General features: G+C 42.8%; 1 protein-coding gene across 2 annotated transcripts in view; it reads right to left on the bottom strand.

Annotated features, from left to right (window-relative positions):
- LOC118370513 (uncharacterized) overlaps positions 1–23,816 on the bottom strand; it is a 29,921-nt gene that overhangs the window by 4,449 nt on the left and 1,656 nt on the right. Inside the window, exons 2-6 of one of the 2 annotated variants that reach the window (XM_052508442.1) lie at positions 17,265–17,318; positions 16,598–17,101; positions 9,190–9,438; positions 7,068–7,316; positions 4,304–4,867 (exon numbers count right to left, since the gene is read on the bottom strand). In XM_052508442.1, coding sequence (XP_052364402.1) covers positions 4,749–4,867; positions 7,068–7,316; positions 9,190–9,438; positions 16,598–16,715 — 735 coding nt within the window. In that variant the 5' untranslated portion in view covers positions 16,716–17,101; positions 17,265–17,318 and the 3' untranslated portion in view covers positions 4,304–4,748. The other variant, XM_052508441.1, reaches the window with a different exon arrangement.

Here is a 23,816-nt window from a genome sequence, read left to right as displayed (position 1 = left end):
CCAAGGTGGACATTTGTAATTTGATTGAACTATCCCTTAAATTACAGTTCCTTTGGAGTTACATTTAGTTAGAGGTGCATTTTCTCTAAGCCTGTGCTATAAATAAACATTTCATATTCCTAGGTCTAGTACAATGGGAAAACATATTGTTGCTGTATTTTTTTCAATGTACTACAATCTTACATTTTTGTAAGGGCTGTTCGTCACATTGGGGTGCTGCTGCAGGTTCTCTGCGTCTCTTGACCATGTCAGGCAGGCCGGGCACAAAGCTCAAGATGCCTCTCCACTTCCCTCCATTAGTTATTTATCAAGCTGATAACACATCTCTCCCGACAGACACAAGCAAAACCTCTTGCATAAATGTAGCAGCTATACACCTAATCATTAGTGATCTGACATGCTGTATTGCATGGAAACTGTAGGCTACTAACAACAACAGCTACATAGTCTAGTTTACTATGGTCCTGTCCCTCTGACCAGGGTAAACAAAGTGGTCATGTTGTGTTTATACAGTATGTCACTTCAGTTTATTTCATTTAATTAAATACATGAGAAAAAAAGTGGCTGCCCAGCATGAATTCATGTACAAACATTATTTTTCATTACATTCTTGTCATTTAGCAGATGTTTGTATCCAGAGCGACTTACAGGACAAATAAGAGTTAATTGACTTGCTCAAGGGCACAATGCCAGATTTTTCACCTAGTCGGCTTGGGATTCAAACCAGCAACCTTTCAGTTACTGGCCCAACACTCTTAACCGCTAGGCTACCTGCCAGCAGATCAATCAACTTCAATACAGATATTCAAATACATTCATCATCAATGACTACAATAATGAATCTAGTATTAAGATACAATTTCATAAACACAAGTAGTCGATTCATAGATTGTTTATCATTAAACAAAGTTGTTTAGCAATATAAAATAATCCACCCAAACTAAAGCTGAAAACTGATCAATCAGACCATCTTTATCTGATATACACAGTGTGTACAAAACATTAGGAACACCTTCCTAATAGAGTTACACCCCCTTTATCCTCAGAACATCCTCAAATCGTCAGGACATGGACTGTCCAAGGTGTTGTGTGCGGTTCACAGGAAGCTGATCCATTTTGACGCTAATGCTTCCTACAATTGTGTCAAGTTGGCTGGGAGTGTATCAACTCTGAATAGTTCGTTCCATTTCCTCCCACAGATGCACAATTACAGTGAATTCAGTGTAATGTTATTGGAACCATTCCTGGACAAGCCTTGTGGCATAATCCTGTTGAAGAAAACAACTTGCAGATGGATAAACTGCTGCCATGAAGGGAGGCACCTGATTGACAATGATGTTTAGATATCCTGTGGCATTCAAACATTTCTCAGCTTTTATCAAGAGGCCCAATGTGTGTCCTGAAAACACACCCCAACCATCACACCACCAGCCTGCAGTGCTGACACACAGCATGGAGGCATGAAGGGGTGTAAACTACTTTTGGGGGGGTATCTATACTTTACTATTAATATTTTGTGCAACTTTTACTTTTATTTCACAAATTCCTAAAGTAAATAATGTACTTTTTACTCCAAACATTTCCCCTGACACCCAAAAGTATTCCTTAATTTTTTTTCTGATTAGCATGACAGAAAATGGTCCAATTCATGCACTTATCAAGATAACATCCCTGGTCCTCCCTACTGCCTCTGATCTGGCGGACTCACTAAAAGAGAACATCCCTGGTCCTCCCTACTGCCTCTGATCTGGCGGACTCACTAAACAGAAACATCCCTTTGGTCCTCCCTGGCCCTGGCTATCTGGCGGACTCACTAAACACAAATGCTTTGTTTGTAAATGGTGATTGGCCCCTGGCTATAAGTAATATAGTAATATAAAAAAACACAATTGTGCCATCTAGTTCGCTTAAAAACCTCTTTCCAAGGAAAATGTAAGGTTCAGTTCTTTGTGTGTTCTCTTTACAGTCAGATCAGTGACAAGGCTTCTCTCCTTTGTTTACCTTGGTGTCTTTTAAGATGCCCAGTTGAGAGAACCTCTTTCCATAGTCTGAGCAGGAGTAAGGCTTCTCTCCTGTGTGTACGCGTTCATGTGTTTTTAAGTGGCCCAGTTGAGAGAAACTCTTTCCACAGTCAGAGCAGGAGTATGGCTTCTCTCCTGTGTGTGTTCTCTGATGAACTTTTAGCTCAGCTGATGTTGTGAAGCATTTTACACAGTCAGAGCAGCAGTAAGGCTTTACTCCAATATGTCTACGTTCATGTCTTTTTAAGTGGCTCAGTCGAGAGAAACTCTTTCCACAGTCAGAGCAGGAGTAAGGCTTCTCTCCTGTGTGTGTTCTCTGATGAACTTTTAGCTCAGCTGATGTTGTGAAGAATTTTACACAGTCAGAGCAGGAGTAAGGCTTCTCTCCTGTATGTATACGTTCATGTGTTTTTAAGGTGCCTGGTAGAGAGAAACTCTTTCCACAGTCAGAGCAGGAGTAAGGCTTCTCTCCTGTATGTATACGTTCATGTCTTTTTAAGTTGCCCATTTGATAGAAACTCTTTCCACAGTCAGAGCAGGAGTAAAGCTTCAATCCTGTATGTAGACGTTCATGTGTTTTTAAGTGGGAAAGTTGAGAGAAACTAATTCCACAGTCAGAGCAGACGTAAGGCTTCTCTCCTGTGTGTGTTCTCTGATGATCTTTTAGCTCAGCTGATGTTGTGAAGCATTTTACACAGTCAGAGCAGGAGTAAGGCTTTACTCCAATATGTCTACGTTCATGTCTTTTTAAGTGGCCCATTTGAGAGAAACTCTTTCCACAGTCAGAGCAAGAGTACGGCTTCAATCCTGTATGTATACGTTCATGTGTTTTTAAGTGGGAAAGTTGAGAGAAACTAGTTCCACAATCAGAGCAGAAGAAAGGCTTCTCTCCTGTGTGGGTTCTCTGATGATCTTTTAGCTCAGCTGATGTTGTGAAGCATTTTACACAGTCAGAGCAGGAGTAAGGCTTCACACCAATATGTCTACGTTCATGTGTTTTTAAGTGGCCCAGTCGAGAGAAACTCTGTCCACAGTCAGAGCAGGAGTAAGGCTTCTCTCCTGTATGTATACGTTCATGTGTTTTTAAGTTGCCCAGTAGAGAGAAACTCTTTCCACAGTCAGAGCAGGAATAAGGCTTCACTCCAGTGTGCACTCTCTGATGAACTGCCAAAGCTCCTGGTGTTGTGAATCTCTTCCCACAGTCAGTACAGGAATAGGGATTCTCTCCAGTGTGTATTTGTAGGTGTGTTTTTAGCTTTGATAGAAATGGGAAAATCTCCTCACAATGTGGGCAGTGGTGAGACCTCTTAGCTCTGTGATCTTCCTGCTGTTGCTCTCTAGATGTAGAGAATGTCTCAACATGGTCTCCTGTGTGAACAACATCAGAACAACCAGTCAGTTGGTGTGACATACATGTCAATCAAAAGTATATATTATGAAACCTTTTTACATCAGCAGTTGTCAGAAAGTGCTTCACAGAAACCCAGCCCAAAATCCACAAAGAGCAAGCAATGCAGATGTAGAAGCACAGTGGCCAGGAAAAACTCCCTAGAAAGCAGGAACCTTGGAAGAAATGTAGAGAGGAACCAGGCCCAAATGGGTGGCCAGTCCTCTTCTGTCTGTACCGGGTGACATATGTATTCATATCAGTAGGCTGTACAATACAGGGGAATAAAACTATTCTAAAAGTGGGATAAGAGATAAAAGCTTGTCAAACTAAGGGGTTAGTAACTCACCATCCATCTTACTATCACAAAGGTTAGTAACTACACAGACTAATTTCATAGAACTTTAAAACACTGCCAGTTTGTCTACTTCACTTCTTTAGTCTACACTCTGATCACTCCAGACAGCCAAGTGAATAAAACAAATGCTGGAAATAATAGTGTCAAACCATGCAAGTCTCAGTAGCATGAAATAACATCTACCTTCTCAATGAAACAGTTCTACAGCAACTTTTCATACACAGTGGAAAGTTGGAACCAACAACAAACTTAGTTAGATAGAACCTGCTCTTACCATGAGAAACAGATGTCCCAATCTTCTCCTCCTCTTCTTCATCTTTAATGTTGACATTCAGCTCCAGTGTTTGACTGCAGTCTTCCAGCTTCACTGATGCCATCTCTGGATCCTGCAGTGCAAACTGGGCTCCACTGTCACAATCAGGACCCAGTGACTGTAGGTTTGGACTCAGTGTGGAAGGAGAGAGGCAGGCTGGGTTTGTCCTCACTATTGATGTTACCGGCCTCAGACTTAATTCTAGTCGTCCTGTAGTAACAATGAGAAACAGACAAAAAAAACAAAAAAAGTGAGTCTTGACAGTTCTGGCACTTGCTTTATTTTCAAAAAATATACATAAAAATATATTTATTTTTGTTAAATTATCTAATTCAGTGCTTGACTTGGACTGAAATAGGTGCCGATACTCAGCTCCGGTGAGCTGAGGACTGATCTCAGTTCAATAGATCTGGTAGCTAAGCATTGACAACAAAACATGAATTAACTCACATTAGACAAAGTACACGCTATAAATTAGGCTACGCAACGTAACTGAATCTATAGTAGATTTCCCACATTCAGTACTAGCTCGTGCTTGGCTCTGCCCCCTATGACTCATCTGTTCCCATTGGACACAACTGGCTGTGGTCGGTCTTGGTTTGGTGCAACCATCGTTGCATTCAGGGATCCTTGTGATGGCCCTACCTCATTATACGAGAAGGGCGGCACTTAATTTGAGCCAGATCTTCCAGCACCTCTCAGTTTTGCAGTCTTTCGTTCCAGAACCCATTTGCCAGGATCAGGTAGCCTCCCTCTTGACATGAAAAAGTATTTCATCACGCAAAAATCTGCATAAAAGCAATCAAGAGTAATTACATTTGGATTCCTCTGTAATTATCATGCCCCATAAAAAAACATGCCTGATGTTCTAAGAATGTATTGATGTTGGGCCGAACCAGGTTTATGGTTTGTGCAACATTGTAGCCTATTTAGGCCAAGGTGTGGCCATTACGGTGGTGAGAGAGAAGCACACCTGTATCTCTCACAGAACTAAAATGAGATTCACTTTCTATGATCTCACTCCCTCTCTGTGTTGTTATAGACGTGAGCCGGAAACTCATCTCTCCAGCATTGCACTTCTTCATGTATTTCCTGATAGAATAATAGCTGTGGGAAGTGTGTTGAGGTGCTGCAGGACTCTGCAGTCTGTTCAGAAAGAAACTAAATAATTCCCAATACAACACCAGGACTATTTAGCTACAGAGGATCAATAGCTAATTTAAATAAAATAGCCCTAGTTGTGGATTGTGTGTAGCCAAATCACAAGGCATTTCTACAGTCAGGAACATGTGGCAAATCTGTTAGTTAACAGCATGCAGCCAAAACAGGCCTTTAGCAATATTTCTAATCCAATCACTGGAAAACACAGGTTGTAAAGCAAATGGATCCTGCTGAAAATAAAATACAAGTCTGTTTGTGTGTTTCCAAGTTATCAACTTCCAAATAGGCCTATTGAGCCAACAGCACAGTTTTACAAATGAAAGCAAGAGATAAGCTTTTGTCTGGTGAGTGAGCTGCACATCATTGGGTGAGTCAGTGAAACTGGAAAGCTTGTTTAGGACCCCCTCATATTGTACAATGTGTTTCTCCTCACACCTGGCCTAGACTATTGATGGATTAGAGACAAGATCGTTTATATTGACCTCAGATTCTCAGTTTGTCAGTGTCAAAGTAGTCTGTCATTTTGGTCATTTGTGAGGTATTAAAAAATGTTCTTCAAAAGTCCCCAGTCATCTAAAATGATGTAGAACTGCATGAAATCTGTTTATAAAAGGACACATTTTTCCAGGACTCCAGGCTACAATAAATGTACTTCATGTGTGTAACTTCTGTAACTTCTGTATTTAATGTGTTCTGGTACCTCGGAGACCCGCAGGTCACCCTCTCGGGCTCAGTTTTGGTTCCAGCACCTCCCAATTTACACATTAAGCACTGGAGAAATTGGTAGCTGCCGCTGCCTCCTCCGGCACACATCTCCTTTACATAGAATTTGCGAGGATGTTGATTTTGGCCTTTGGAATAGACCACAACACCTGAACAGGATCGATACATCCGAACATCACACCTGCTAGACAGGAATGTCAGTGTTTTGCCATGGCCAGCGAAGAGCCCGGATCTCAATCCCATTGAGCAGGTCTGGGACCTGTAGGATCGGAGGGTGAGGGATAGGACCATTCCCCCAGGAAATGTCCGGGATCTTGCAGGTGCCTTGGCGGAAGAGTGGGGTAACATCTCACAGCAAGAACTGGCAAAACTGGTGCAGTCCATGAGGAGATGCACTGCAGTACTTAATGCAGCTGGTGGCCACACCAGATACCGACTGTTACTTTTGATTTTGATCCTCCCCCCTTTGTTCAGGGACACATTATTCTATTTCTGTTAGTCACATGTCTGTGGAACTTGTTCAGTTTGTCTGTTGTTGAATCTTGTTATTTTACATACAAATATTTACACGTTAAGTTTGCTGAAAATAAATGCAGTTGACTGTAAGAGGATGTTTCTTATTTTGCCGAGTTTATTTTTACCATGTTAGCTCAGGGATTCGATCCAGCAACCTTTCGATTACTGGCCCATCTCTCCAACCACTAGGCTACCTGTACGTAATTCATATCAGTAGGCTGCGCAATACAAAAGGGGAATAAAACTAATCTAAAACAATCTCACAAGTCATGAAAATGATGAGCCATATCATCCTCCACTCACTATCACAAAAGGGTTAGAAACTACACAGAATCATTTCATAGAATTTAAAAACACTGTCAGTTTTACTACACTTCTTCAGTCTACTCTCTGATCACTCCAGATCGCCCAGTGAATAAAACCAATGCTGGCAATACTGGTGTCAAATCATGCAAGTCTCAGTAGCATGAAATAACATCTACCTTCTCACTGAAACAGTTCATCATGAAACAGTTCTACTGCAACTTTTCATACACCGTGCGAAGCTGGAATGAACAACAAACTTAGTTAGATAGAACCTGCTCTTACCATGACTAACAGATGTCCCAATCTTCTCCTCCTCTTCTTCATCTTTAATGTTGACATTCAGCTCCAGTGTTTGACTGCAGTCTTCCAGCTTCACTGATGCCATCTCTGGATCCTGCAGTGAAAACTGGGCTCCACTGTCATAATCAGGACCCAGTGACTGTAGGTTTGAACTCAGTGTGGAAGGAGAGAGGCAGACTGGGTTTGTCCTCACTGTTGATGTTACCGGCCTCAGACATAATTCTAGTCGTCCTGTAGTAACAATGACAAACAGACACAAAGTTGTCTTGACAGTTCCGGCACTTTCTTTACTCTCTATGAAATATTTTTCTTATTGTTCAATTATCTAATTCAGTGCTTGACTTGGACTGAAATAGGTGCCTGTACTGTTTTTTCAATAGTTATTGTCTTGACAGTTCTGGCACTTTCTTTATTCTCTAAAAATATGGTTTATATTTAGGTGCAGCACTGATGCCATCTCTGGATCCTGCTGTAAAAACTGGTGTCAAACCATGCAAGTGTAAGTAGCATGAAATAACATCTACCTTCTCATTGAAACAGTTCATCATGAAATCCTGCCCTGCCTTTCTAAAGTCTTCGAAAGCCAAGTTAACAAACAGATCACCGACCATTTAGAATCCCACCGTACCTTCTCCACAATCTGGTTTCCGAGTTTGTCATGGGTGCACCTCAGCCACGCTCAGGGTCCTAAACAATATCATAACTGCCATCGATAAAAGACAGTACTGTGCAGCCGTCTTCATCTACCTGGCCAAGGCTTTCGACTCTGTCAATCACCGCATTCTTATCGGCAGACTCAACAGCCTTGGTTTCTCAAATGACTGCCTTGCCTGGTTCACCAACTACTTCTCCAATAGAGTTTAGTGTGTCAAATCGGAGGGCCTGTTGTCCGGGCCTCTGGCAGGCTCTATGGGGGTGCCACAGGGTTCAATTCTCGGGCCGACTCTTTTCTCTGTATATATCAGTGATGTCGCTTTTGCTGCTGGTGATTCTCTGATCCACCTCTACATAGACACCATTCTGTAAATTTCTTCCCCTTCTTTGGACACTGTGTTAACTAACCTCCAGGCGAGCTTCAATGCAACACAACTCTCCTTCCGTGGCCTCCAACTGCTCTTAAATGCAAGTAAAACTAAATGTATGCTCTTCAACAGATCACTGCCCACACCTGCCCGCCCGTCCAGAATCACTACTCTGGACGGTTCTGACTTAGAATATGTGGACAACTACAAATACCTAGGTGCCTGGTTAGACTGTAAACTCACATTAAGCATCTCCAAACCAAAAGTAAATCTAGAATCGGCTTCCTATTTCGCAACAAAGCCTACTTCACTCATGCTGAATAACATACCCCCGTAAAACTGACTATCCTACCCATCCTTGACTTCGGCAATGTCATTTACAAAATAGCCTCCAACGCTCTACTCAGCAAATTGGATGTAGTCTATCACAGTGTCATCTGTTTTGTCACCAAAGCCCCATATACTACCCACCACTGCGACCTGTATGCTCTCGTTGGCTGGTCCTCGCTTCATATTGGTCCCCAAACCCACTGGCTTCAGGTCATCTATAAGTCTTTGCTAGGTAAAGCCCCACCTTATCTCTGCTCACTGGTCACCATAGCAACACCCACCCATAGCACACGGTCCAGCAGGCATATTTCACTGGTCATCCCCAAAGCCAACTCCTCATTAGGCCGCCTGTCCTTCCAGGTCTCTGCTGCCAATGACTGGAACGAATTGCAAAAATCACTGAGGCTGGAGACATACCTCCCTCACTAACTTTAAGCATCAGCTGTCAGAGCAGCTTACCGATCACTGCACCTGTACACAGCCCATCTGTAAATAGCCCACCCAACTACCCCATCACCATATTTTTATTTATTTTTCCTATTTTGCACCCCAGTATCTCTACTTGCACATCTATCACTCCAGTGTTAATGCTAAGTTGTAATTATTTCGCCACTACAGCCTATTTATTGCCTTACCTCCCTAATCTTACTACATTTGCACACACAGCATATAGACTGTTCTATTGTGTTATTGAAGTACGTTTGTTTATCCCATGTGTAACTCTGTGTTGTTTTTGTCGAACCTGTGCTTACCACGAGAAACAGATTTCCCAATCTTCTCCTCCTCTTCTTCATCTTTAATGTTGACATTCAGCTCCAGTGTTTGACTGCAGTCTTCCAGCTTCACTGATGCCATCTCTGGATCCTGCAGTGCAAACTGGGCTCCACTGTCACAATCAGGACCCAGTGACTGTAGGTTTGGACTCAGTGTGGAAGGAGAGAGGAAGGCTGGGTTTGTCGTCACTGTTGATGTTACCGGCCTCAGACTTAATCTGAGTCGGTCTGTAGTAATAAAAAGAAACGGACACAAAAGTTAGTCCCAGAACTGCAAGACTTTCTTTATTATCTAAAAATATGATTTATATTTAGGTGTAGGAGCTACACAATACTGTTGAGCTAATATTCTATAAGAGGAACATGAGCTCAAACAGTAGAAATTTGAGGTGCCGTTACTCAGCTCTGGTGAACTGCTGTCCAAGACAAGAACTGATCTAATTTCAATAGATCAGCTAGGCATTGACAAAACATTAATTAATTCACACTAGACAAAGTATACACTTGAAATTAGGCTACACAACTGAAATGCAATTATTCTATAGTAGATTTCCTGAATTCACATAAATGCCTCAAAAAACATTTTGTACAAGATATGTTGTAGGCAGCACTATGTACCATTTTCCTGAATAACCGTCTTCATTGTATTATTCCAGTCAAAAACCAAAAGTATTTCCGTTCACACCATAGTAACATTTATAGATAGACAGATACAACTGAACGTCTCTGAATATTAGTACACATGTAGAAAACTGATCATCATTACATTTAGCTCCAAAACAGTAGCGCAACCGTAAAATTGTCTCTCTTGCACCCTCACTGCCTGCACTGAAGTGCGTTAATGCAGACCGAGGGGGAACCGCCATTTTACCATCTCGTGAATTTTACACAAAACCAAAAACGACATGTAAAACGAACCCAGAAATCTCAAATAGTTTGACCCTTTATGAAATTACCTTGAGAAAATTATAAACACCCACTCAGACTAACCCAAAGTCTATAACTATGTGACTTGTAAAAATAAAGTGATCACGTTCACTCACGCGGTTTGACACAAAAATACCACATAAAACCTTCATCAAACCTGATAATACCTTGACGTATTTGTTACCTAGCATATTATGACATGTTTTTTCGATATTATAACGTACTATTACATACCAGTAGTAATATATTTGAAACGGACACAGAAGTTGTCTCGACTGCACAATTCTGCCGTGTCCTTTATTCTGAAGAATGATGCGCGCCTGCGCGGAACTTCCTGTTCCCCCACAACCAGTTTCTCAACCCAGAGACGTAACAACGCGAGACTTCAGATAACGCTTGTGAAGCAGACCAAGCCTGGGTTTGACAAGTCAATGAGAGAAGTGAACAATTCTGATACTTTTGCAGCGTTTAATGGGGATCCTAATAAATACCTAAAATATTCCGTCGGCACATACTTGATACATGGCCATTATTTTATCAATGTCATAACTGCAGTGGTTTATTCACAATAGCTCTCACTGCGTATCACACATATCCCAGCATCACATCAGTAGGTATTGGAAATCTTCCAGTACATATGTGTCCATTACACATTTTGTAGTCGTCAGCTGGATGAGTGCACTATATATATATATGTGTGTCTGGGTCATTATACCCCATTAGACATGCACCTGTCTGGGGACTGACCATGACTGTTTATTTTTTAATCATTGTATGGCTCTAATGTTTCCATGTCCTAATATGAAACCAAACTAAAATTAGTGCAAGGCAAAAAGATAATGGTGGCTCAATGCCAGAGGGGATAATCATTAACATAAAGAGGAGTTTCTATGTGTGTGACGTAAAGATGAAACCTGTATAAAGAGTGTGGGCCAAGGCTGGAAAGTTAGTTTTTTTAACATTTTACACTTAAGTCATTTAGCAGACGCTCTTATCCAGAGCGACTTACAAATTGGTGCATTCACCTTATGACATCCAGTGGAACAGCCACTTTACAATAGTGCATCTAAATCTTTTAAGGGGGGTGAGAAGGATTACTTTATCCTAGTTGTTTTCATGAACAAGCAAGGCTGATATTACTCTGTAATAAAAGTATATTGGAACTCACAGGCGAGAAATGTGAATGTGAGAAATATTATTGACTGAATATTTTCACAACATAGGCAGACACTCCCCACTCTTCCAGCGAAACTCCAGATATAACACCCTTTAATCGGTACCCTGCTCCAAAAAACAATGCTCTCTCCTTCTGCTCTTCTGAGACACATGAAATCAAAACCACTACTGGTCACTCTGACTGACTCTACCTTTCCTAATGCCTCCTTTACCATCTTCCTGACCTCAAATGATCTCCCAACAATACATAATTGTTGATGAATCGCACTCAAAAAAACACGATGTTTGTTTACAACTTGTTGTATTTTTGTTCCATTTTTCATTGTCACCGTTTTCCATTCATTCTTACCAACTTTACTCAACCGCAAGCCATCAGAATCTAACAGCACTTCCGCCTCGCCATATTTCCCTCCCCAAAACCAGACACACCCCGCTACAGACTAACTCCTGCATGTGGAATCCTGCATTGAAGAAATGTAACAACTACAGTTTAAAGGGGAATTTCACCCTGGCTCTATCGTGGCATATAGTCATTAGTATATGAACAACATTACGTTTTTTGTAATAAACATCAAAATTATCCTAACCACAAGCTAGAACTAGCACATAGAACTAGCACATAGAACTAGCACATAGAACTAGCACATTTTCATTTCACTGGTAGAATCGAGAAGTGTCTACTTCCTGTATATTCATCTGCTCATAGTGAACCACCAAGTCCCGCATTCGGGAGTTGAACAGGTGTTATCAAGTCGAGGGAGGGGGAGGGAGTTTGAGGCACCAATCTTGAATGTCATTGAGTGACCAGAAAAACAGTCTGGGGGTGAGTTATTGGCAGATGTAATCAACAAAGTCCGAAAAATCACTAATTAAATCAATCAATATTACTGTCTGTTGAGCTGTATTTGAACAGCCAATCACGTGTTTTGCTTTGCCTCAGGTAAGATGATATCATCTCACCTACTCATTAAAATTTGTCCACCGTGGATGACAGACCAAAAGAATAGCTGTAGATTAATCAACTCTCCACTAGGAGGTGCTGGCCAGCCTATTGTCTTTTCTGATAGTGGATATAAAGTTGAAGATCTAAAGTTGTTTCAAAGGTACAAATTCAACATATATTCAATCTATTTATACAAGGTTTCACTGTGTTGAAAATGGGTTAACATGATGCCATAATCCTGTGGTTGAACCTCAAAACAACAGCTTTTGCAAATCTAATGTACAGTATTCTACACATACATTCCACGTCACAATACGTTGATAAATTATGTTGAAACACCGTTGATTCAACCATTTTGTGCCCAGTTGGCACCTTGTCAGTTGTGCTGTGTTTTGTTAGCTTCTATTGAAAAGATATTAACTTGGATTTGCCCTTAAGGTTGAACTCACAATGAAACAATTTGTGGTGAGAACCAATATAGATAATTAGATATGATATTGATTTTGTTTGATATAGATATGAGCAAGGCATATTGTGATATCGGTTTATCCTTGATGTTAACCTACACTTTTATGTATAGTAGAACAGCCTTCCCTCAAAACCTTCTCAATGTAGCAACAACTACTTGACCACGGGCATTCAATTGATTCCTATTTTATTCAAACTGTTGAGGTATGTTAGACACCCAGAACAATCACACTTGGCCCAACCAGCATCCAGCATCAGTTTCCTGGACTTCACAAAGCCATGGAAGTGAAGTGTAGACAGTTGCATTGTTATTCATTGAAATAGATATGATCTCAATGGAGGCTGCTGAGAGGAGGACAGTTCATAATAATGGCTGGAACGGCATCAAACCCCTGGAAACCATGGAAACCATGTGTTTGATGTATTTGATACCATTCCAACCATTCCCACAGCCTGGCCTCCCCAATTAAGGTGTTGGTAGACACAACATGTATCAGATAGAGATGTTGTGATGATCAGTTTGGGATCATTTTTTACTACTAAATTATTATTTCTTTAATGATAAACAGGCTATGAAATGACTGACTACATGTGTTTATTAAATTGTATTTTCAAAACTAGATTTGTTATTTTAGTCATTGATAATAAATGTGTTTGGAAAACCACATTCAAGCCAACTAAATTGATCTGCCAATGAAACTTAAAGTTTGTATATGAATTTGTACTGGTCAAACTCTTCTCTTTTGTCTAATGAATTACAAAAAAACGATGTTTCAAGTGACATATTTACTGTTTTTGTAACGGCTTTCTAGGTGTGGTGAAGGAGAGTCGGACCAAACTGCAGCGTGTAGATTGCGATCCATGTTTAATGAAAACAAACGTAAATACGAATAAACACAAAACGTAATGAAAACCGAAACAGCCTATACTTGTCAACTAAAATACAGCGACAGGAACAAAGACACTAAGGACAATCACCCACAACACAACCAAAGAATATGGCTGCCTAAATATGGTTCCCAATCAGAGACAACGATAAACACCTGACTCTGATTGAGAACCACTCCAGACAGCCATAGACTCTGCTAGATCACCCCACTAGCTACAATCCCACTATATACCAAAACCCCAAGACAAAACACACCACAATACAAAAACCCCATGCCACACCCTGGCCTGACCCAATACATAAAGATAAACACAAAATACTTTGACCAGGGCGTGACAGTTTTTCTGAAGCTGAACAAGACAGCCAGTTGAAATTAAAGTTAAGTTCCTGGGCCGACACATCACAGACAAAGTGAAATGGTCCACAGACAGTGTGGCAACAGCGCCTCTTCAACCTCAGGAGGCTGAAGAAATTTGGCTTGTCACCCAAGACCCTGACAAACTTTTACAGATGGGGGGGCAAACTACCTGCCCTCCATGACACCTACAGCGCCCAATGTCACAGGAAGGCCAAAAAGATAATCAAGGACAAGACCACCCGAGCAACTGCCTGTTCACACCGCGATCATCCAGAAGGTGAGGTCAGTACAGGTGCATCAAAGCAGGGACCGAGAGACTGAAAAACAGCTTCTATCTCAAGGTCATCAGACAGCTAAACAGCAAGTATTAACTCAGAGAGGCTGCTGCCTAGATTCAGCCCCAATCACTGGACACTTAAATAAATGGATCACTAGTCACTTTAAACAATGCCACTTTAATCGTGTTTACCATATCTTACATTACTCATACCCCATGTATATATTGTATTTTATACCATCTATTGCACCTTGCCTATGTCGCTCGGCCATTGCTCAACCATGTACTTATATGTACATATTCTCATTCACCCCTTTAGATTTGTGTGTATTAGGTAGTTGTTGGGGAATTGTTAGATTACTTGTTAGAACATCCAAACATCGCACAGATCATTGAGAAAACCATCTCCCAAATGATACAACAACAAGACCCTCCATTGCAGGGACCTCCCCCGCTTCCTCAACAAGGATTACAACCCAGCCCGATGGCACCACTTCCGTACTATCAAGCACCCACACCAGGCTATCATTCACCATGGGGACAGCAAACACGCTACTCTGTGCCATGGGGGAACTGCTTCAACTGCAAGCAGGCTGGGCACATGGCTCGCCAGTGCCCACATCCAATGACAGCGGCTCAAAAGCACTGGATGAATAACAGGGGAAGAGGATACGCCCCAAGAGCAAGAGGTGGAACCAGACCAATGACGTATCTACCAAGAGCGGCTCCCCCTACTCCCGCTTACAACCACCAGACACCAGACCAAAACCAGCAACCACCAACGTCTTTCCAAGGCATGTCTGACGGATATGCCCCATGGCCGTGAAGGTGCCCACCACCACCAGACGGGAAGGGGGGCCAGCTTTTTCCTCTTCACACAGAACCAACCGTCATGTGTGAGGTGGAAGGAGTAACCCACCAGTTTCTAGTAGATACAGGATGCACCTACTCTGCCATAAGAACCCGTCAACCACTCTCTTCGGAATCAATACAGGTGGTGGGGGTATCAGGAACACCCGAAGCACAAAGCAAAACCATTCCGTTACTTTTCACCTGGGACAAATCAGCCTTGAAACATCAGTTCCTATACTGTCCCAATTGTCCAATCAACCTCCTCGGAAGGGATCTGTTATGCAGACTGAAATGTTCCATCTATCTGACTGAGAAGGGGGTAGAGGTTTCTGTTGACCCCATTGCCTCAACTCCGCTTCACCCTGCTAGGTTGTTGATGCTACCCCTCATCCCAGCCCCCGTTCTTTCAGAAACTCAATAAATCTACTGGCTGAAATGCCTGGAGACAGGCCAAGGGACTCCGGCGATTCAATTCCAATTCAACCAACTGAAACCACAGATCTATGCACTACATCCATACAAAACCCCTCAGGCTGAACTCCACTGCACACTAAATGTAACCGACGATGACATCAACCCATACACTGACGACTGGGAGGAGAACATGATGCATCTCACTCCATCCATCAGATGTTGCACCATTGTCTGCGGTCAGGAAGGTGTTGCAGCACTGGTCATTCTACCACCTTATCTGGAATCATGGTTCCTTCTAGGGGAAGAGTCAGCACCCCATGTCACTCTAGCTGTAGGGAATGGGGTTCGAAGCCAGAAGCCTGGGCCCAATGATCAGACGAGCATCGAAGCTTGTGTGGGAACCAACCCAAACACCTGGCCTGCACAAAGCCACCGCGGAGCAAATGTGGAGGTTTATGACAGTAGATACTGAAGAGCACTGCCAACCTGAGAGACTGGCCCTGCCAAGACACCATGGCAAGCCTTACACAGATCAGCCATCCACTGCAGCTTTGCTCTCTACCATAGACGAGAGAATATGGACACACACCCCTTTCGACGTTGGTAAACTACAGGTGGCTCCAGTCTCCATTACACTGTTGGACCCATGCCAGATTCCTATTTACCGAGCTCAGTATCGTCTAAAGCCTGACCAGATCAAGGGGATAGAGCCAACCATTGGTGGACTGCTTGGTGCTCAGGTCATCTATCGAACCATCTCACCATGGAACACACCCATTCTACCAGTACTGAAAGCTGGTGGAGAAACATACCGGATGGTACAAGACTTCCGAGCAGTGAATGAAGTCACTGCACCCATAGACCTGCCAGTCCCTGACCCTCATCACTCTGAGTAACCTGTCACCAACACACCAGTATTTCACTGTCGTTGACCTGGCTAATGCTTTCTTCAGCATCCCTTTGGATGAAGCCTCCCAGCCACTGTTTGCATTCACCTATGAGGGACAGCAATTCACTTACTCAGTTTTGCCAATGGGGTACAGGTGCTCCCCCGGAATTTTTAACCATATCCTCAAGACTCACCTGGCTGAGCTGAAAATTCCAGAGGGGTGATTCTGATCCAGTATGTAGACGACCTGTTGTTGGGGGCTCCCACTTCAGATCTCTGTCTACAGATGACAAAATCGTTACTGGACTTCATTGCAGTCAAGGGATACAAGGTAAAGAAGAGCAAAGTCCAGTCCTGTCGAAGAACTGTCCTTTTCTTGGGCAGAGAAATCTCTGGAGAAGGCGCTGGCCTCTCCAAAAGCCACAGAGATTCGATTCTCCATCATTCACGCCCCATCTCGGTGTCAGGCATGTTGTCATTTCTGGGACTGACTGGTTACAGCCGTACACACATCCCAGACTTCACAGCAAGAACTGAACCTCTGAGGGAGATTGTACGACAGGCAGGGCCCAGGAACCTCCACTCTCCTCTGGTTTGGACTCCTGAGGCATTAGCTTTTTCACTGTTGAAAACCGATCTCTCAGTGGCTGCGGCTTTAACTGCACCAGACTACAAGAACAAATTCCATCTTGATGTTTCTGAAAAGGAAGGGTTTACGTCATCAGTCCTTTTTCAGAAACAAGAGGGGAGAGAAGAGTGCTGATGTATCACTCCTCTAAATTGGACCACATTGAAATAGGCCAAACCACATGCTCCAGATATGTGGCTGCAGTTGCGAAAGCCATTGAAAAAACAGCTCACCTGGTCATGTGTCATCCATTGGAAATCCACACCCATCATGGAGTCGCAGCATACCTGATGAGCAAAGAGTTCACATTCAGCGCCGAAAGAAAAACGAAAATACAGAACAAATGCACACAATCACACATCACATTTGTCAACACTGACAAAAACATGGCCGACGCACTCAACGCAGAAGAAGGTTTGCCCCACTCCTGTGAGGAACGAGCCGGCACAGGAATTGAAACTGAGACCAGACCTGGGGAATGAACCAATCAGCAACCCTGACCTATGGCTGTACACAGATGGATGCTGCTACAGAGGAGAAGATGGGAACATAGCCGCATATGCAGTGATACAGCAGCTTCCGGATGGATCACACGTGACCCTGGAATCGGCCATCATTCCACAACCAGCGTCAGCTCAATTGGTTGAAGTCATAGGTTTGACACAAGCACTGGAAAGAGCTAAAGGGAAAACTGCGAATATGATAGAGGAATTCTAAATTCCTTTATGTTTTAATTGCCAAAACCAATTTCGCACTCGTTTCTAATTCATTAATGATGTGTAAGTTCATTAATTATGCATGAAGTAGATCCCACTTGTTGTTGATTCTTCACAAAAAATACAGTTTTATATCTTTATGTTTGAAGCCTGAAATGTGGCAAAAGGTCGCAAAGTTCAAGGGGGCCGAATACTTTCGCAAGGCACTGTAAGTTAGTGTTAATGTTAGCTAGCAGGCATGTATCCAGGCAGAGTTTCTTATGTTAACCTAGAGAAATAATAGTTTGCGACATTAATGGAAACGGATCATTAATATAGCAACCTTATCAAATTACAAACGTTTTTAAAAATGTTGATGCTTACAATTATCCGCGTGTCGTTGTGTTACGGTCTTGAGGAACAAATGGCGGGTGAATGACTTGCTTCTTTCTCCCAGTTGAGGCATGACGGTTATACATTGTAATACATTCCGTTGTGATATTGTAAACGAACATCGGTTTCTTTTGGAGCGCGATTCATCAACAATTCTGTATTTTGGGGGATAATTTGAGGCCAGGAAGATGGTGAAGGAGCCATTAGGAAAGGTAGTCAGTCAGAGTGACCAGTAGTGGTTTTGTATTGATTTCATGCATCTCAGAAGAGCAGAAGGAGAAAGCATTGTGTTTTTCGGAGCAGAGCAGCAATTAAAGGGTGTTATATCTGGGGTTTTGTTATATATTGAGGTTCATCGTCTTGAGCAGAAGATTCCAGGAGTGGTTGGAGCACTAAACCGTGTAGTAGATGGAAAGAAGGAAGAAAGTCAATCAGTTTTACTGTTGTTTGAAGAAGATAATCTGCCTACTCCCGGGGTAAAGTTGCGTTTATATTCACACATTCGGACATTAAGTAGACATTAAGCAGACAATCAGCAGACATTTGCAAAAAGCCCTTAATAATTGTGTTTTAGGTCAGTCAGGATCACCACTTTATATTAAGAATGTGAAATGTCAGAATAATAGTAGAGTGATTTCAGCTTTAATTTCTTTCATCACATTCCCAGTGGGTCAGAAGTTTACATACACTCAATTAGTATTTGGTAGCATTGCTTTTAAATTGTTTAACTTGGGTCAAACATGTCGGGTAGCCTTCCACAAGTTTCCCACAATAAGTTGGGTGAAATTTGGCCCATTCCTCCTGACAGAGCTGGTGTAACTGAGTCAGGTTTGAAGGCCTCCTTGCTCGCACACTCTTTTTCAGTTCTGCCCACAAATGTTCTATAGGTTTGAGGTCAGGGCTTTGTGATGGCCACCCCAATACCTTGACTTTGTTGTCCTTAAGCCATTTCGCCACAACTTTGGAAGTATGCTTGGCATCATTGTCCACATCATTTTCTATTTTGTGAAGTGCACCAGTCCCTCCTGCAGCCAAGTACCCCCACAACATGATGCTGCCACCCCTGTGCTTCACGGTTGGGATATTGTTCTTCGGCTTGCCTCCCCCTTTTTCCTCCAAACATAACGATGGTCATTATGGCCAAACAGTTCTGTTTTTGTTTCATCAGACAAAAGGATATTTCTCAAAAAAGTACAATCTTTGTCCCCATGTGCAGTTGCAAAACGTAGTCTGGCTTTTTTTTATGGTGGTTTTGGAGCAGTGGCTTCTTCCTTGCTGAGCAGCCTTTAAGGTTATGTCGATATAGGACCCATTTTACTGTGGACATAGATACTTTTGTACCTGTTTCCTCCAGCATCTTCACGAGGTCCTTTGTAGTTGTTTTGAGATTGATTTACACTTTTTGCACCAAAGTACGTTCATCTCTAGATGACAGAACGCATCTCCTTCCTGAGCGGTATGACGGCTGCGTGGTCCCATGGTGTTTATAATCGCATGCTATTGTTTGTACAGATGAAGGTGGTACCTTCAGGCATTTGGAAATTGCTCCCAAGGATGAACCAGACTTGCGGATGTCTACAATTTTTTGTCTGAGGTCTTGGCTGATTTCTTTTGATTTTCCCATGATATCAAGCAAAGAGGCACTGAGTTTGAAGGTATAATCTGTCTGTAAACAATTGTTGGAAATTGTTGGACTTGTGTCATGCACAAAGTAGATGTCCTAACCGACTTGCCAAACCTAAAGTTTGTTAACAAGAAATTTGTGGAGTGGTTGAAAAACTAGTTTTAATGACTCCAACTTCCGACTTCAACTGTATATATATAAATATCCGTGCCCGCGGACTACGAAAACAAGGTTTCATTGCACATAGTTATTGACCTCACAATAAGCCATATTCAAGTAATTTAAACAACTTACATTACTATGAAGCGGTAGCCGTGGAGATGAACAACACATGGGTGCTGAAAGTAGGCTAATTGGAGAAGGTCTAATTCATTTCAACAGTCTTCAAATTAAACTGACTTTAGGCTACTAACAAGAGCGCTCTGTGTTGGAGTATATTCCTTCCTATTCAAGGAATCAGAGGTAGGTCTATATCAAATCAAATTTATTTATATAGCCCTTCGTACATCAGCTGATATCTCAAAGTGCAGTACAGAAACCCAGCCTAAAACCCCAAACAGCAAGCAATGCAGGTGTAGAAGCATGGTGGCTAGGAAAACTCCCTAGAAAGGCCAAAACCTAGGAAGAAACCTAGAGAGGAACCAGGCTATGTGGGGTGGCCAGTCCTCTTCTGGCTGTGCCGGGTGGAGATTATAACAGAACATGGCCAAGATGTTCAAATGTTCATAAATGACCAGCATGGTCGAATAATAACAAGGCAGAACAATTGAAACTGGAGCAGCAGCACAGTCAGGTGGACCGGGGACAGCAAGGAGTCATCATGTCAGGTAGTCCTGGGGCACGGTCCTAGGGCTCAGGTCCTCCGAGAGAGAGAAAGAAAGAGAGAATTAGAGAGAGCATACGTGGGGTGGCCCGTCCTCTTCTGGCTGTGCCGGGTGGAGATTATAACATAACATGGCCAAGATGTTCAAATGTTCATAAATGACCAGCATGGTCGAATAATAGTAAGGCAGAACAGTTGAAACTGGAGCAGCAGCATGGCCAGGTGGACTGGGGACAGCAAGGAGTCATCATGTCAGGTAGTCCTGGGGCATGGTCCTAGGGCTCAGGTCAGTTGAAACTGGAGCAGCAGCATGGCCAGGTGGACTGGGGACAGCAAGGAGTCGTCATGTCAGGTAGTCCTGGGGCATGGTCCTAGGGCTCAGGTCCTCCGAGAGAGAGAAAGAAAGAAGGAGAGAATTAGAGAACGCACACTTAGATTCACACAGGACACCGAATAGGACAGGAGAAGTACTCCAGATATAACAAACTGACCCTAGCCCCCGACACAAACTACTGCAGCATAAATACTGGAGGCTGAGACAGGAGGGGACAGGAGACACTGTGGCCCCATCCAAGGACACCCCCGGACAGGGCCAAACAGGAAGGATATAACCCCACCCACTTTGCCAAAGCACAGCCCCCACACCACTAGAGGGATATCTTCAACCACCAACTTACCATCCTGAGACAAGGCTGAGTATAGCCCAACCCAGACAGGATGACCACAACAGTGAATCAACCCACTCAGGTGACGCACCCCTGCAGGGACGGCATGAGAGAGCCCCAGTAAGCCAGTGACTCAGCCCCTGTAATAGGGTTAGAGGCAGAGAATCCCAGTGGAAAGAGGGGAACCGGCCAGGCAGAGACAGCAAGGGCGGTTCGTTGCTCCAGAGCCTTTCCGTTCACCTTCCCACTCCTGGGCCAGACTACACTCAATCATATGACCCACTGAAGAGATGAGTCTTCAGTAAAGACTTAAAGGTTGAGACCGAGTTTGCTTCTCTGACATGGGTAGGCAGACCGTTCCATAAAAATGGAGCTCTATAGGAGAAAGCCCTGCCTCCAGCTGTTTGCTTAGAAATTCTAGGGACAATTAGGAGGCCTGCGTCTTGTGACCGTAGCGTACGTGTAGGTATGTACGGCAGGACCAAATCAGAGAGATAGGTAGGAGCAAGCCCATGTAATGCTTTGTAGGTTAGCAGTAAAACCTTAAAATCAGCCCTTGCTTTGACAGGAAGCCAGTGTAGAGAGGCTAGCACTGGAGTAATATGATCAAATTTTTTGGTTCTAGTCAGGATTCTAGCAGCCGTATTTAGCACTAACTGAAATTTATTTAGTGCTTTATCCGGGTAGCCGGAAAGTAGAGCATTGCAGTAGTCTAACCTAGAAGTGACAAAAGCATGGATTAATTTTTCTGCATCATTTTTGGACAGAAAGTTTCTGATTTTTGCAATATTACGTAGATGGAAAAAGCTGTCCTCGAAATGGTCTTGATATGTTCTTCAAAAGAGAGATCAGGGTCCAGAGTAACGCCGAGGTCCTTCACAGTTTTATTTGAGACGACTGTACAACCATTAAGATTAATTGTCAGATTCAACAGAAGATCTCTTTGTTTCTTGGGACCTAGAACAAGCATCTCTGTTTTGTCAGAGTTTAATAGTAGAAAGTTTGCAGCCATCCACTTCCTTATGTCTGAAACACATGCTTCTAGCGAGGGCAATTTTGGGGCTTCACCATGTTTCATTGAAATGTACAGCTGTGTGTCATCCGCATAGCAGTGAAAGTTAACATTATGTTTTCGAATAACATCCCCAAGAGGTAAAATGTATAGTGAAAACAATAGTGGTCCTAAAACGGAACCTTGAGGAACACCGAAATTTACAGTTGATTTGTCAGAGGACAAACCATTCACAGAGACAAACTGATATCTTTCCGACAGATAAGATCTGAACCAGGCCAGAACATGTCCGTGTAGACGAATTTGGGTTTCCAATCTCTCCAAAAGAATGTGGTGATCGATGGTATCAAAAGCAGCACTAAGGTCTAGGAGCACGAGGACAGATGCAGAGCCTCGGTCCGATGCCATTAAAATGTCATTTACCACCTTCACAAGTGCCGTCTCAGTGCTATGATGGGGTCTAAAACCAGACTGAAGCATTTCGTATACATTGTTTGTCTTCAGGAAAGCAGTGAGTTGCTGCGCAACAGCCTTCTCTAAAATTGTTGAGAGGAATGGAAGATTCGATATAGGCCGATAGTTTTTTATATTTTCTGGGTCAAGGTTTGGCTTTTTCAAGAGAGGCTTTATTACTGCCACTTTTAGTGAGTTTGGTACACATCCAGTGGATAGAGAGCCATTTATTATGTTCAGCATAGGAGGGCCAAGCACAGGAAGCAGCTCTTTCAGTAGTTTAGTTGGAATAGGGTCCAGTATGCAGCTTGAAGGTTTAGAGGCCATGATTATTTTCATCATTGTGTCAAGAGATATAGTACTAAAACACTTGAGCGTCTCTCTTGATCCTAGGTCCTGGCAGAGTTGTGCAGACTCAGGACAACTGAGGTTTGGAGGAATACGCAGGTTTAAAGAGGAGTCCGTAATTTGCTTTCTAATAATCATAATCTTTTCCTCAAAGAAGTTCATGAATTTATCACTGCTAAAGTGAAAGTCATGCTCTCTTGGGGAATGCTGCTTTTTAGTTAGCTTTGCGACAGTATCAAAAAGGAATTTCGGATTGTTCTTATTTTCCTCAATTAAGTTAGAAAAATAGGATGATCGAGCAGCAGTAAGGGCTCTTCGGTACTGCACGGTACCATCTTTCCAAGCTAGTCGGAAGACTTCCAGTTTGGTGTGGCGCCATTTCCGTTCCAATTTTCTGGAAGCTTGCTTCAGAGCTCGAGTATTTTCTGTGTACCAGGGAGCTAGTTTCTTATGAGAAATGTTTTTAGTTTTTAGGGGTGCAACTGCATCTAGGGTATTGCGCAAGATTAAATTGAGATCCTCAGTTAGGTGGTTAACTGATTTTTGTCCTCTGGCGTCCTTGGGTAGGCAGAGGGAGTCTGGAAGGGCATCAAGGAATCTTTGTGTTGTCTGTGAATTTATAGCACGACTTTTGATGGTCCTTGGTTGGGGTCTGAGCAGATTATTTGTTGCAATTGCAAACGTAATAAAATGGTGGTCCGATAGTCCAGGATTATGAGGAAAAACATTAAGATCCACAACATTTATTCCATGGGACAAAACTAGGTCCAGC

The sequence above is a fragment of the Oncorhynchus keta genome, unplaced genomic scaffold (assembly GCF_023373465.1).
Source record: "Oncorhynchus keta strain PuntledgeMale-10-30-2019 unplaced genomic scaffold, Oket_V2 Un_contig_3619_pilon_pilon, whole genome shotgun sequence".
Lineage (NCBI taxonomy): Eukaryota > Metazoa > Chordata > Actinopteri > Salmoniformes > Salmonidae > Oncorhynchus > Oncorhynchus keta.
Note: the sequence above shows the minus strand (reverse complement) of the source record. Positions and strands in the feature narration are given on the sequence as shown.